Source organism: Periplaneta americana, chromosome 5 (genome assembly GCF_040183065.1).
Source record: "Periplaneta americana isolate PAMFEO1 chromosome 5, P.americana_PAMFEO1_priV1, whole genome shotgun sequence".
Taxonomy (NCBI): domain Eukaryota; kingdom Metazoa; phylum Arthropoda; class Insecta; order Blattodea; family Blattidae; genus Periplaneta; species Periplaneta americana.
In genome coordinates, this window is record NC_091121.1 from 47158402 (window position 1) to 47172678 (window position 14277).

General features: G+C 34.3%; 1 protein-coding gene across 1 annotated transcript in view; it reads right to left on the reverse strand.

Moving 5' to 3' along the window:
- LOC138700410 (uncharacterized) overlaps positions 1–14277 on the reverse strand; it is a 29384-nt gene that overhangs the window by 7555 nt on the left and 7552 nt on the right. The window contains exons 3-5 of the mRNA XM_069827028.1: positions 11593–11721; positions 6354–6502; positions 992–1092 (exon numbers count right to left, since the gene is read on the reverse strand). Coding sequence (XP_069683129.1) covers positions 992–1092; positions 6354–6502; positions 11593–11721 — 379 coding nt within the window. The remainder of the gene's footprint in view (positions 1–991; positions 1093–6353; positions 6503–11592; positions 11722–14277) is intronic.

Below are 14277 nucleotides of genomic sequence, written 5' to 3' on the forward strand. Positions count from 1 at the left end.
TGTGAAATAATTATATTAAAATGTGTAATCAAAAGTATAAAAAAAAAATATTGCATCTAGACTTCATAATAATTTTGGTCGCTCCTATTTTTACAGCATATATACTGCAGCCAGGTTGCACGCGAAAGAATCATTCGCGCGCTATTTCTCATGCATTCCTGTGCTGATTTTATTTTGTTTGAGTTAGTTTCTGTTTTCCTAGGCTCGTTTTAGTTAGTTTTGGTTTGTCTAGATTAAGTTTAATTTTCTCTGGCTTTCCTTAGGTTAGTTTTTTCTTTTTTTTTTATTTCTTTGGGTTAGATTTGGATTACTTTGGTTAATTTTAATTTCATTCTGTAGTTTTATTCACTGTTGGTGGCCACGAAAAAATCAACTTTCAGTAAGATGATTGAACTACTTGCCTCCATTTTCCACACATTTCTGGTATCTGCTTAGGAAATTACCCATCACCTTTCTTAGTCCTTTTTGAGAAATTGAATTTGTCTATTGGCCGACAATATCCTTCAGTCCGTCTAAAATGTGTGGATTCGTCTTGTACACTTTTATCTTTCAATGATGACATCCAGATTTTCTTCTGTGAGGATTGTACGTCGCCTTTTCGTCTCTTATCTTGAACATCTCCTATTTACCGAAACTTATTAACCAATTTATGAATCGTATCACGACTTTGAGCTCGATCACCCGCGAATTTCTCTTGAAATTATCTCCTAACAGCGGATTCTGTACCGACATATGAATCGTAAATAAACTACCGATATGGAATAGAATAATTAGGCCTATTATTTGCCATTTATTACTATTCTTAACAGACTGTACACGTGTAGTAGCTTACACTGTTCAAACAACACTAACTGTTTCGCGTGAGAGGTCAAAACCAGTTATCCCCGCCCGGCTGTAGGCGTCGCCTTATCGGCTGAGGCAGTTCCCGCTGCATCTCTGGTCAGAAGATATTTGGTTGACCCAGTAGAACAAAAATTGCTTGTATACTTGCCTCCTGACTTGCATTGCTGCTCCAGGAACCAGAGTGTTACGGTACACACAATCGCTATCGATACCACAATAACAGCTGCTAGGATAACAATCGCATCCAAACTGCAGAAAAAAAAAAATCAGATGACATGTTTTATCACGATATATGACAGTTGATATTACTTCCAAATCGAAAGGATTCGTGATTAGTAATGTAAAATCGTCGTCATATTATATAGGTCCACAGTCCGTATCAGCTTACTTAATACCCTCAAGGCCCGTTCACAATGAACATTAAACATAAACGTAACATAAACACAGAAGTTTGTGATCAGGTTACCAAATGGCATCATTTACAATAATTCACATAAACACTGACATTAACATTACCATTGGGCGTTAACATGAAAGTTTGCAAACTCCAAATGTCATGTTTATGCTTACGTGATTTGGAAATAATACACAATCGTAGAGCGCAGAAGTATTATAACAATATGGCGAAATGACGTCGTTGTTATGTTTCCATAGTTACAACGTATTTTTGTATTTATGTTTATGTTCCCATCTTGAATGATGGTATGACTTTTTATTTTACGTTAATGTTTACGTTCTTAAGTTAACGCTTACGTTATGTTTAATTTTCATTGTGAATGGGCTTAAGGGTGAAACCTAACCATTTTCCCCCAGTTACTACATATGCTAGTGGATTATAGTAATTTTATAGTTCTCAGGTTGATTTTTTTACGAACTTCGTTTCGAATTTCGAGTACTGACAAATACTACAACTGGCAGTTATATTCTAACTTATGTTGGCAGCAATAATTTTGGTTTGCAGTAGGAAGAATCTGATGAAATGGAAATATCTAACTAAGCTTGTGAAATTTGAACGTAATTAACAGAGACCGAAACTTTGGCAGATTGCCTTTTTAAATGTGTTAAATCTAATCTTCATTTTGAAAGTAAATCTGTACGAATTATACCTTTGTGATTGAAACGTCACAGTTTTATGTTGCCCTTTTCTGTCTTTTCTTAATATAAATGCCTAATTTACAAAATAAATGTTTTTTTTGCCTTTATTTGATTATTTATCTATTATTTATTAATTTATTTACAAAAATTGCCTAATTTTATATTTTAATTTATTTATATAACTGCTACAATGAAAGTGACTTCACCGAATGTATATTGTTGTCTTTCAGTCAGTTCATATTCTCTTTACAACAGTGAGTGCTGCCCAAAAACAACTTTTTCAACATATCTAGACAACAAAATATTTTTGCCAAAATTGTACATATCAGCTTCTGCCATAAGACCACAGAATTACTTCATATTTCTGTGTTATAATTGCATTAATTTAATAATCTTTCTATTAAATACAATATTTAAATGTGTTATTGACAATTCTCAAAAGAAAAATGTTGGTGCCTAGATTTGATATAATTCTAATACAGCTCATTTGCGGTAGTACTTGAGAATATTTTCCAGTATTTCTATATCATCATCATCATCATCATCATCATCCTTCACGAATTAGGCCTCTGTAGACCTGTTTCGGCCCCATCTAGCAATCTTCTTAACGGTCTTCCTGGTCGACGATGTCCTCTAGATTTATATTGCATCATAATTTTTGGGATTCTTGAATTTTCCATTCTTCTTACATGATCTAGCCAATTGAATTTGTATCTGCTGATTTTTTCTTCTACTGACTCTACTTCTAATTGTTCTAAAATTTCTTCATTCCTTTTTCGGTCTAAAAGAGTATATCCTGCTGTTCTCCTGAAAAATTTCATTTCCGTTGCTTTGATTCTGTTCATGTCTTTTTTCTTTAATGTCCAAATCTCGCTTCCGTATAGAAGGGTGGGTAATGCTAGTGTATTATATATTTTTATTCTTGTAGATTTTTGTACTAATTTAGCTTTTAATGTATTGTTTATTATTCCTAGAATTTGTGTAAATTTGGTAATTTTCTTGTATTTCTATATTCTATCTGAAAATAATTTGGAATGGGGATCACTTTAAAATAAAAATTTTTATTTTCCAACGTAGAGTTGTAACGCAGTACATGCTTACATTTAACACAATGAGCGAATCTTGAGACGACAGTTTCGGTCTTTGTCCGCTAAAATTTAAAACTGATCTAAAACTTCAGACATAATTTAAACCCTATCTGTCTACTAAAAATCAATAAATGAATAAATGAGTGAGAGAGTGAGTGAATAATAAATAAATAAAACTTTTGTCATTATCACATCATTTTTTGCCACTTCTTTGATTCTGTAGTTACTCTTCTAAAACCAATTCTGCTAGTAGCATAGTTACTGGTAGGTACAAGTCATAGACCTACTCATAACACAGATAGATACATATGCTGGTCCTCCAGGTTGAGAGTTGGTGCTGCATTACGAACTCTTGATGTCATCAACTGTAAAATATGGCGAATTGTTACTATGCCAATAGATTGTACTCACCTTTGAATCATGTTGTCGAATAGTGTCGGCTTTGCTCTCGTTTGTAGTGCAGAAGGCCTTGCACAAGACGCGAGGAAATCGTGTCGACGAGGAAGATGGCGCACATCCTCTATTTAATCTCGACGTGACAAACCTGCGGTCACGTTGTTAGTCAGCCTTATCACCATGAAGGAAAGCCTTTCCTTTTTCATTTCTTCACAATTTTCAATCGATTATAATAGTGGGAATAATTTGTGCGCAGTTAAGTTCGCTTTTGTCTTCAACATTGCTACCGTAGTATTTCCTTTATTTTCGCATCTTTTCTTTTTTGTCTCTTTTCCTCATTTATTTACATTTTTGTCGCTATTTTACTTTCTTATTACTGAAATTATGTGATTACTGTGTTACTAATCAACGATGTATGCAATGGAGGGAGAAAGGAACTGGCTACCCTACCCCATTATCTCCTGGCTTAGCTACCTCATCAGTGATGCCTTATTGGTGTCAATTATATCAGTTATGAAGTTCCAAACAGTCTTCGGACTGTTGACTAAACATACATACATGTGATGTTCCACAGGAAAAGGTAGACCTACCTTAGGGTAAAGAATATCGAAATTCATATTTTGTCATATTCTCAATGATGATTTCATAATAAATCTGTAGTGCTTTTCAGAAAAAATATATCTTAAACCAATAAAAAGTTATCCAGTTTTGAATATACAGTTTTAAAATCACTCGTTTTGAATGAACAGAAGTTAAAGTTTGCTAATATTCAACTTCCTTATCTTCATCCAATTTTAATTAAAATTTAAAAAAGTCTCGCCTGATTCAGAATTAAATGCTGAATTCAGTTGTGAAGGTTAAATTTGTGTAGAACAAGTCCTTAAAAAGCTTAATAGGAAAATCTAAACGTACTACTTTGTCGTTTTTAAAGTTAACTCACATTTTGTATCTTTTGTAACGGCGTTATTTATTGACTAAAAGTTGTTATATTTTATCGGTCTTACTAATAAAAACTCTTATACAGACAAAACTAGATAAGTATAGACGGTTCGCCGAATTCAATATTACTATATTACAGCGTGCTTATCGGAGAATCATACAAAAGGAAAAAAATATATAAGAAAAAAAAATCTTATACAGACGTTTAATTGTATTATACTTACACAACGAATAGCTCATTTTATAAGTGGTGTGTAAATTCCTTCCTAATAATCACACAGCTACGTCATAGTTTCATTATTTCATTACGAATAACTGAGATTATCTATTGCATCTGATAGTGTGCGCTAGTGTGCCGCGCTAAGTATCGATAGTAGCCTACAGCTGAATCTGATCGATTACCACGCTATATTTTTGTCAAAGAGTTGATGTAGCAGCAGTATAATTGTAATTATTCTGTGCTCTTTGGTTTGTTCTTCTGTGGTTACAAGGCAACTATCATCATAAAATGACAATCGATACGAACAGCTGTTAGAAGGACGGCCATTTTTTCTCTATATACAACGCTTAAACAAGGGGTTCATGTATATAACTACTGCAAAGCAATTCCCATGTATAGTTATAGGCTGTTTATACATCCATCGCATATGCATGGTTTATTAGTAACGTTTTCTGTCCCAACTCAGCATAAGTCTCGTATAAAAACTATGCACGGTTTATTAGTAAGACCTCATGTGTATAATGTCCTAAAGAGTTAATTGATAGATATTATTCATTAAGTTAATCCACCCAGTAATTTAGGATGAATATATATTCGGAAACAGATGATATGAGAAAATCAACTTTCTCAAATCAACGATTCTAAACGCTGTAATCTATACTAATAATAAATCTGTAGCCGAAATTTTTCTGGTAATTTTCGATTTTCCAAAAATAATTGGTCCCAACATATATAATTAATCACCCTGAAACCGAAAATCGCTTTTTTGAAATTTTTGTTTGTATGTCTGTCTGTCTGTATGTTTGTTACCTTTTCATGCGATAATGGCTGAACGGATTTCGATGAAAATTGGAATATAAATTAAGTTCGTTGTAACTTAGATTTTAGGCTATATGGCATTCAAAATACATTATTTAAAAGGGGGGTTATAAGAGGGCCTGAATTAAATAAATCGAAATATCTCGCTTATTATTGATTTTTGTGAAAAATGTTACATAACAAAAGTTTCTTTAAAAATAATTTGCGATAAGTTTTATTCCTGGAAAAATTTTCATAAGACTGATATTTAATGAGATAAATGAGTTTTAAAATTAAAATAACTGCCATCTAAGGCCGTGTAATGAATTAAAAAACAAATGACTTCGTCTATAAGGGGCCTTGGACAGCAACAATCGAAAGCTATGAAAGATAGCCTACAGATAATGTTTCTGTGTTTGTATGAAGTAATATCGGAAGCTAAATTAACCGATTTGTATAATTAATTATTAATTCACCATTGGAAAGTGTAGTTTCTGTAGATGGACATAATGCTATAATGTTATTACAGTAACTTCTGAGTGAATCGAGGACAGGTAATATTAAAATAGCTTCTTATGCACAGAAAACTTGATAGGCTATTCTGTACATTCGTTTCCTGTATTTCCTGATATAATTTTTATGACAATGAGTGGTCTCTGGATCAAAATGATCGCATTTTAATTATGCAAATACAATTTAAATTAAGTAACATAATAAACGATTTATCCTCATATCAAACACGAATTATCCCTGGATAAAATGTCCTATTTTAATTATGTAATTACTTTATATTTATTTCTAACGGGTGCAGCGGAGCGCACGGGTACGGCTAGTTTAATATAAATTTGGAAATACTTTTTTTTTTTTTCAATATATGAACCTTTATAGACCTACAATATAAGGTATAAATATAATTTCTGTGTTTCATGGATGCCTGGAAATTAATATCGTATTTCACTGATAAAGACACCCACCTGCTCTGTTGGTGAGGAGATTGGTGACTGCCTGGCAGTGTCACTTCTTTACCTAGGAGCAGAACTCCCAGAAAGCCATGCTGTCGGGTATGGCTGATTATTTCCCATTGCTTCTTCGTACGTCGGAGGAGGATCGCCACTCGACTTAGCTAGAAACAAATTTGAAGAAATATTGAGAGTGTTTTTGACGTAGAACTTCTTTGTATTCAGCACGATAACTTGCCAATTACAATATGCTCAGTCAATTTAAGAGAGCAGTGTATTATGATTGATAATTAGTTAAGGGGAGAGGATAGTATTTTATAAAACTTTTTTCCTATTTGGTGTAAAATATTAATTTTTTGTATGTAGGGAGCTTATAGCTATGGCAACTCAACCAAATAAAAATGTTTTGAAAAAAAAAAATTATTTGGGGGCCCAAATTTGAAAAAAAAAATATACCCAATGCAGGATTGTACTAAAACCGATGTATCTAAACCGTTTTTAAAGATAGATTCAAACAGTTCTTTGCAATGTATTTGCAAAAGCATGTTCTACAAACTGTCTGTAACATAATTTTAATATTAGTCCCTACGTTTGTAAAATAAACAATTAAATTTTAATAACAATTTTTTGATTTTCTTTCTTGCAAACATTTTAAAAATGAAATCAATTAACAAAATTCTGTTACAGAGAAAAGTTTCCTTATAGTCTAAAGAATGTGTGTTCTAAATTTCATGCATGTATCTTTAATAGTTCAGAAATTATATCCATTTTTGTATGGCAATGTAGCAAATAAAATGAAGTTACCGGAAACCGATAAAAGCGGGCGTGTGATTTAAAATCCATAGCGCAGGAAGTTTAAAAATGACGTCTCAACATCCGATAAGGGCACAAATACCCACAAAAAGTTATGCAATGCATTCCACGCATATCAACGGGTATTTTACAGAAAAAAAATTGAAAATTTAATTTACCGGAAATAACAATAAAAGTGGGCGAGTGATTTAAAAATCCATAACGCAGGTAGTTTAAAAATGGCGACTCAACATCCGACAAGGGTACAAATACCCACATAATATTATGCTATGCATTCCACACATATCACAGAGTATTTCAAAGATTTTTTTTTTGAACATTTACTCATTTTTCACCAAAAAATATCATCCTCTCCCCTTAAATGATTGAAAGAATTTTAGTATGTTCTTTAAATATGCAGAAATTTGATCAGAAGAAATGTAATATTTTAAAATTCCTTTTCAGAACGAAAAGTTACATTTGTTCGGATGAAATTTCTGCACATTTAAAGGACAAAACTAAAATTATTTCAGTCTTTTATTATCAATCATAATTCATTGTTCTTTTAAATTGACTGAGCATATTGTGAATCAAATCAATGGCTTTCCCAAAACACGCTATGAAATGTTTCATATAAAACATTTTTTTATCTCGAAAAGGAAGCAAAAACGAGCAAAATTGTATGAAGCTTTTTTGTTTGAAACATCTCAAAGAATAATCTCCTGAAATTAATGACATTACTTACGGTTACTCTGTATACACTGAAAAGTGTCATATGGAGTGGTTTTGTTTACTTAATATAAGTTAAAAATATTTCGATACCATTTTTGCGTTAATACGTGAATTATTGGTATTAGTAAATTTAATGTATATAATCACACTGACGTCGGCTATTGTTTTTATCGTGAATAGAAATGTAAAAATTGTTACATACATCCCTGTCGTTTTAACATATTATCAAATGATGAAAGAGTAATGGAACGGAGAAAAATTCTCTCCGGCGCCGGGATTTGAACCCGGGTTTTCAGCTCTACGTGCTGACGCTTTATCCACTAAGCCACACCGGATTCCACCCCGGCGTCGGAAGAATCGTCTCAGTTTTAAGTTCGAACTCTTGGGTTCCCTCTAGTGGCCGCCCTCTGCACTACGTCATAGATATCTATGAACCTAGGACCGAAGTCCACACATGTGCTGAGATGCACTCGTAATGAGTGACTAGTTGGCCGGGATCCGACGGAATAAGCGCCGTCTTAAATCACGAAGTGATTTACGCATATCATATATATTATTATAATGTACCGAAGTACATATGATATTTCCATGCAGATATTCTGCGTCATCATACGATGAAAGAGTAATGGAACGGAGAAAAATTCTCTCCAGCGCCGGAATTTGAACCCGGGTTTTCCAGCTCTACATGCTGACGCTTTATCCACTAAGCCACACCGGGTTCCACCCCGGCGTCGGAAGATTCGTCTCAGTTTTAAGTTCGAACTCTTGGGTTCCCTCTAGTGGCCGCCCTCTGCACTACGTCATAGATATCTATGAACCTAGGACCGAAGTCCACACATGTGCCGAGGTGCACTCGTAATGAGTGACTAGTTGGCCGGGATCCGACGGAATAAGCGCCGTCTTAAATCACGAAGTGATTTACGCATATCATATATATTATCATAATGTACCGAAGTACATATGATATTTCCATGCAGATATTCTGCGTCATCATACAATGAAAGAGTAATGGAACGGAGAAAAATTCTCTCCGGCACCGGGATTTGAACCCGGGTTTTCCAGCTCTACGTGCTGACGCTTTATCCACTAAGCCACATCGGATTCCACCCCGGCGTCGGAAGAATCGTCTCAGTTTTAAGTTCCAACTCTTGGGTTCCCTCTAGTGGCCGCCCTCTGCACTACGTCATAGATATCTATGAGCCTAGGACCGAAGTCCACACATGTGCTGAGGTGCACTCGTAATGAGTGACTAGTTGGCCGGGATCCGACGGAATAAGCGCCGTCTTAAATCACGAAGTGATTTACGCATATCATATATATTATTATAATGTACCGAAGTACATATGATATTTCCATGTAGATATTCTGCGTCATCATACGATGAAAGAGTAATGGAACGGAGAAAAATTCTCTCCGGCGCCGGGATTTGAACCCGGGTTTTCAGCTCTACTTACGTGCTGACGCTTTTTCCACTAAGCCACACCGGAGAGAATTTTTCTCCGTATGTATGCATGTATGTATGCATGCATGTATGTATGTATGCATGCATGTATGTATGTATGTATGTATGTATGTATGTATGTATGTATGTATGTATGTATGTATGTATGTATGTATGTATTAACACTAGAATTGGGTATACACCCGGTGGCAGTGATATATAATATACAATAATACTATTACAATTATACAATAATTACAGCAATAAAAGAAAAAAAATAAAATAAAATAAACCTAAATTTATTTCTAATTATAAATACATAGGTGCAATAACCTAGGACTATAAATAAAAACTATTCTATAATAACGCCTACAATAAGCAAAGGTAAACCTAACTTATAAGTACTTCTATTCCACCCAACTATTACCAATTTAAGTACTTAATTACAAATCAACTTAATTAGATATCATCTTAATTAATTACATATCACCTTAATTCATTTACATATTATCAACTAAATTACATATCATCTTAATTAATTACATATCAACTTAATTAATTACATGACACAACTTAGATAATTACACTTCACCTACAATTAACGTCATTTTCAGTCTAATCTTCTCAACTTTTCCTTAAATGTATTGATTTTGAGAGGACCACCCTAAAAGATTGCCGCAGGTAAGCTGTTAATGCCGCAGGTAAGCTGTTATATCTATACAATGATTAGAGCTTACTTACGGTTCACTCTGTATACACGAAAAAATGTGATATGGAGCAGCTTTGTTTACTTAATATAAGATAGAAATATTTCCATGTCATTTTTGCGTTAATGCGTGAATTATCGCAATTAATAAATTTAATCTGTATAAACACACTGATGTCGGCTAATGTTTCTATCCCGAGTAAAAATGAAAAAAATTGTTTCATACATCCTGTCGTTTTAACACGTCATCAAATATAAAATTCTTATATCTTTACAATGATTAGAGTTAATTAGCCGTGTCTCTCAGCGGTACACTCTGCTAAATGAGTTTATTTAACATCCTTGAAGTGATAAGTTAATAATCACGATGAGTTGAAATCTATTAAGTACGTAACTAGTAGCTAATTTGTCAAGATATTTTGTGGACACTTAATTAATAATGAACTTTATACAGTGTTCAAGGATAGCATTTCAGTCATCTCCCTACTTCATCCTCAGTGGCCTTTTATACTTTTAGGCCTGTAGTGGGTTATATAACGACGCTGTATCGACTACTAGATTATTTGGCGTCGATGGAATTGCTGATAATGATATGGTATTTGACGATATTGGGTTTAGGTTTTGCTATGGAATTACCTGAGATTCGCCTTACTATTAGGGAAAACCTCGGAAAATAAAGAGCAGTGGCTCACAAGTGAAATAAGCCGGAAAGCTCATGAACGTAGAACTACGTTTGTTAGACAGGGTTGTTCAGTCTCCATGGACACCACTGAAACTTGGTAAACATTTTGCCTGTCTGGTGTTGTAGTATACTACCCGATTTCACTGTTCGAGCAGATGCAAACAGCTGGTGTGAAACGTCTCGCCGTTCTACAGCAAAGAGTTCACGTAGCTCGCGCCGCAACTCTCTTGCGCTCTCTCTGCCGTCTCTTGTACTCAACAGCGGTGATTTTGGGCTTATTTGATTTGTCTTGGGATGTCTTTTTCTCTATTGTGCTCGTCTTCATTTCTGCATTTTTTAAACGTTTGAATTTCGACGCATCTTGAAAGTTTACAGTTTTTTTTTTTTTTTTTTTTGAAGTTGAGGGTCCAATTTCTCTCGAATATTTTTTTTCGCGTTTATTTAGTCGATTTCGTTGCGCTCTTTCGGTCGACACCTCAAACTTCCGGAATGGCTGGGATTTCACGAAATTATTTAATCAACTTTCCCCTCTTCCCATTTTTCGTTATCTGTACTAATAAAGGAGTTTGTCTATGTCACCGGACTCTTGAACCACTCTGTATTACCTTAATATTGATCCAGGGATAAAGAAATTAAGAAAAGCATGCTCATAAGTTGTTGTTTTTTTTTTTCGCTCCTTCATGTGCTAGGAAGGAAAATAACATTAAGGGGCCAAAATCGTATAAGATAACTTTGACGTAAATTATTTTCTCTCTGTTTTATAGTCGTATATTGAAACAAAGTATATTCGTAACAGAAAAGAAAGCAATGTGCTGTAGCACCTCGGAACTTTAGGAGCAGCCACCACTAGATTTTAATACATTTATCTGTGGACAATATCATACTAGCTTAAATTAATTACCTTGTTTATTGTCTGTAGCGTAGTTGATATGTGATGTATCTGTTTCTGGATCCGATGGATGGATAACAAGGTAATATGACGGAGGGACCTCTGTCTCAGTGGAATGTGGCACAATAACGAACTTGCGATCTGAAAAGGGTTACATTAATACAAAATAAACACATTTTTGCCAAGTTTCAACCTAAACCCATACCAAACATGAGACACTAAAAACATGTATTTGTGCAATAAACTTTTTAATGATAATAATAATAATAATAATAATAGTAATAATAATAATAATAATAATAATAATAATTCTTTATTTATACTGGCAGAGTTAAGGCCATAGGGCCTTCTCTTACACTCTACAAGGTCACAAAGTATACAAGCAATTAAAATTTATCAAAAAGTTAAAGAACATAATACTAACATATTACAAAAAAAAAAATAATAGCATAATGAAATCGACACTAAACAACGTGAAAAAATACCATAATAGAAAAAAAAAAAGAAAGTAAAATACATTGGAATATAGTGAAAGCAACTCATTTAGTACAAATGGTTAATATGGTAAAACGTAAGGAAGAATATATCAAAATGGAATGTAATAAAATAATAATAAAAAAGAAAAGAAATACGAAAATTAAATAAAATTCACGATAAAAAGGCTATGATAATAAATTCATCGGCTGATAAAGAGAACAAAAAATGGGAAAGGAAGGAAAAAGAAATAGCCTATATAGCCTATATTTGTACAAAACTATGGCAGAGAAAAGGGCTTATAACTAAAAGGAATCTAATTCAAAAAGTGCAATTTTAATTTATTTTAACTTTACAAATGACTGTTGTTGATATCTTTCTCTGTTTTAAATTACTCTTTATTTCTGAATTTACCTTTTCCTAAATGTTATTTAACGACATTAGACCAGCTAGGCAATTATGACCGCTATACAAGTGCTAGTAGATTATATGTGTATGCCAGTTATTAGATTGTATATCTGTGGTGTTTAGGGTGACCAGGTATCCTCTTTTGTCCGGACGCAGAGTATACTCTTTGCCAACGATCATAACTCTCTTTGCTCCTCGTTATGGTCATTGCTCAGAGGTAGCTAGTAAATTGAGAAATCGAGGTGCGGATGTAAATCTAAAGTATCGATAAGTATCAGACAACTAAGTAACTGATCAACCAACCGATAAACAGAATCATTGGTAAATTGTTCAGAATTACATTGTATTATTATTATTATTATTATTATTATTATTATTATTGTTGTTGTTGTTGTTGTTCTTGTAGTCCGAACACGATAATGTAGTGGTTACCACGCCTATCTTATATTCGATTTCTAAGATCGTCTATCCTGACAAGTCTGTCTAAGGGTCTTGACTTCTTTCCTTCCCAGTTCTGTAGCTCTTCATTTCCACAATTCCATAAGTTATTTCCCATTTTCCGAAACAGACCTGCTATAACTAAAAGCCAGGTTATGAACCGACTAAACCGGAAGCAATGTTCTGTTGCTCTCCTTATAAGCTCTGTTGCCACATAGTGGCGCGAGATTTAAAGCGTATTCAGCGTTTGTCACTGATATGTTTAAAATAATTACTGTATATAGTTCTCGATAACACTATCAACAATATTAGTAATTAAAATTACTGTTTTAAGAAAGCACGAGCTAATGACGCTGGTACGAAATGCGACTCGTAATGCACGTGGTACTGCAAATGGGCTGGGAAGTTTGGCTACATTGTCTCCGTGATTTGTTGCTAGATTTTCGTTAGCAGACGACATTTTCACGTGAGGTCCAATGAAAAGCTCCGTACTCCTTTCCCCCTCCAACCCACCACACTCAACGTGTCATCGCTGCAGAGACTACCCCTCTAACCCGCACTTTCCTCTCGCCCTGCCAACTACTTCCTGTTTAGTCGGTTCATAACCTGGCTTTTAGGCTATCTGTTCAGAAAGTACTGCAGCTGGCTGAATGTGCTCCCCTCTATCGAGAGACAAAAGAAACTGTATCGCCATGAAACTTGAGTGGTGACCACTGGTAAGTGGAAATGCCGTCAAAAGTATATATAGTTTTAAGTAGGCCTACTGTTTAATTGGAAAACGTGGTTGTAACTTACATTTGACTGTTTGTCCTCTTGCGACAATAATGCACCACAGGAAGAGCAGGAATAGAAAAGCTCCTGTTGTTGCGATTACTATGACGATTCTGTGAACAGAACAAACAGATTTATTTATTTTATTGTATTTCAAGCAAGAGAATCTCTTCGTCATGCATGTGATCGAAACGGAGTATTGATGAAAGAAATATAGTACGAAGAATTTTGACACGTAACATCTACATTCGACCTACATTAATAGAAAAAAAATTGAAAGGATTTGGTGGCACGGAAATTACATGACATCATTCGAATTTTTTCGCCATGGAAATACGTCGTATGCGATGAACTTAGGAATGTGGACGAGTTCATTCCTGTACACAAGGGGAGTTCATATAGATAATGTACTTGGAAAGGTTTATTATAATCCGTGGGGAGGGTTGCAATATGTTTAAAAAAAAAATGTTACTTAGTTGTGCTTTGATATGAGCGCGTCCACACCTGTGGAGTAACGGTTAGCGCGTCTGGCCGCGAAACCAGGTGGCCCGGGTTCGATTCCCGGTCGGGGAAAGTTACTTGGTTGAGGTTTTTTCCGGAGTTTTC